The 2143-nt window shown below is 53.9% G+C and overlaps 1 protein-coding gene across 1 annotated transcript in view; it reads right to left on the bottom strand.

The window, feature by feature from the left end:
- The window catches only part of BSG (basigin (Ok blood group)), a 9598-nt gene extending 8253 nt beyond the window's left edge, over positions 1-1345 (bottom strand). The window contains exons 1-2 of the mRNA XM_034659993.1: positions 1315-1345; positions 472-531 (exon numbers count right to left, since the gene is read on the bottom strand). Of these exons, the coding sequence (XP_034515884.1) occupies positions 472-531; positions 1315-1345 (91 nt within the window). The remainder of the gene's footprint in view (positions 1-471; positions 532-1314) is intronic.
- Between the last annotated feature and the right edge of the window lie 798 nt (positions 1346-2143).

The following is a 2143-nucleotide window of genomic DNA, read 5'->3' as shown; positions in this document are numbered from 1 at the left end:
TCGCGGCGCTATAAGAACCGGAGGGAGGGCCGGGCGCGCGCGCGCAGGGCGACGCCGAGGGGCGGCGACGCGCACGGCACGCCGGCCGCCCCCCTGCGCACGCGCATGGACGCACGTACGCACGCGCTTGAGCGAGCGGGCGCCTGCAGAGGACCCACATGACCCTGGCGGCCACGCCCCGCGGCCTGGGGGCGTGGTTGGGTTGCTAGGAAACAGGGGCGGGACCCGCGAGGACGGCCCGGGGCCCCTCTTCCCTTTCTTCAGCCTCTCCGAGTGTGACGTCAGAAGCGTACCCTCGCAGGTGGTGGAGACGCTTGCTGTTTATCATGTGTGTTTTGTCGCAATAAGGAAGAGAAGAAACGCGTGAAGGGAGGGGTGGTGACCCCTGTGACAGATGGGACCTGTGCTGGGCTGGGGCGGGGGGCGCCTTCAGCCATGCGGCTGGGCGACCTTCAGATGGAGACGAGTTACCTCCGAGTGCAGGTGTCCGGTGCAGCAACTGGACGTCGTCTCGCCGGGAAAGCTGTTTATCTGAAATTCACATTAACGGGCTGGAAAACTTACCCTGAGGTCCCCGTGCTTTACCACAAATGCCCGTTTACTTACTTTTTACTTTATTAAGATTTTATTTTATTTATTTATTTTTTTAAAGATTTTATTTATTTATTTTTGACAGAGAGAGAGACAGCCAGCGAGAGAGGGAACACAAGCAGGGGGAGTGGGAGAGGAAGAAGCAGGCTCCCAGACGAGGAGCCTGATGTGGGACTCGACCCCAGAACGCTGGGATTACACCCTGAGCCGAAGGCAGATGCTTAACGACTGAGCCACCCAGGCGCCCCAAGATTTTATTTTTAATACTAGTAGTCATCTCTATAACCAACGTGGGGCTCAAACTCACAAGCCTGAGATCAAAAGTTGTGTGCTCTACCAACCCAGCCAGCTGGGCACCGCTACAACAAATACTTTTTTGAATGGCAAAATAATTTCAAACAAAAACAAGGGAGTGTCATCTTCATGACCTTGGGCTAGGCACTGGTTTCTTATATATGACGCCAAAAGCATGAGCAACAATAAAAACACAAATAGGACGTCATCGAAATTAAAAACTTTGTGCTTCAAAGAACACCAGGAAGGAAGTGAAGAAACAGCCGACAGAATGGGAGAAAATATTGGTAAGTCACATAGCTGATGAGGGACTTACATCTAGAATATATGAAGGACACTTACAACTTGATTTAAAACAAGGACAAATAACCCAATTTAAAATGGACAGAGGATCTGAATGCAACACTTCCCCAAGGAAGGTGTACAAACAGCACTCGGGCCGTGAGGCGACGCTCGCCATCGTGTCATGGGTGAAGGCAAATCTCAGCCGCCAGGACAGCAGTGATCAAGCAGAAACCCCTAGGTGTTGGCAGGGGAGGACCAAACCCTCGGGCACGGGGGTAGGAGGGGAAATGGGTGCAGCCACCGTGGAAGATGCCCCAGCAGGTCCTCAAAACGTGGAACACACAGCTACGGTGGGACCCGGCAATCCCACTCCTGCATGTGTGCCCGCGAGAACGGATGGCCTCCGTCCACATGGACCCGCACGCCAACAGCCCCCGGTGTGCCCTGTGGGATTGCTGTACACCGGTTATTTTTAAGAACTGCGGGGAAGCCCTGAAGAATCGAGAAGTTACCCTTTTGCGAGAGACATTTACGTGAACGAGGGAAAGCCCCTTTGTCAGGTGTTCCCTCCCGGCGCCAGGAACAGGGGTCAGGCAATCTCCCGAAACCCGCATGGGTGCAGTGGGCGGGCATCTGAATGTGCAACCTTACCCTGTCTACCCCCCATAGTAAACTCCTCACCCCTAGCATCTGCTCTTGGCGTTAGCTGAAAGTGGCATTTAAGGGGCTGGCTTTGGTTATTTCAGGGCATTTCTCCGTTTTCCTGCATGTCTCCCATGTAGTGTATGTGTTATTAAACTTGTTTTTGTCCTGCTCATCTGTTTTATGTCAATTTAATGACTAGACCCACCAAAGCCCCTAGAAGGGAGAAGGGGAAGTGTCCTGCCTCTCTGTGGGTGAGGCGGGGCTGCTTTAGATCCCTGCCAGGCGGCTTCCTGAGGCTGTGATGTTTGGAGTGGCAGCAGCCCCGTGG

This window comes from Ailuropoda melanoleuca, chromosome 4, assembly GCF_002007445.2.
Source record: "Ailuropoda melanoleuca isolate Jingjing chromosome 4, ASM200744v2, whole genome shotgun sequence".
In the NCBI taxonomy this organism is placed as follows: domain Eukaryota; kingdom Metazoa; phylum Chordata; class Mammalia; order Carnivora; family Ursidae; genus Ailuropoda; species Ailuropoda melanoleuca.
Note: the sequence above shows the minus strand (reverse complement) of the source record. Positions and strands in the feature narration are given on the sequence as shown.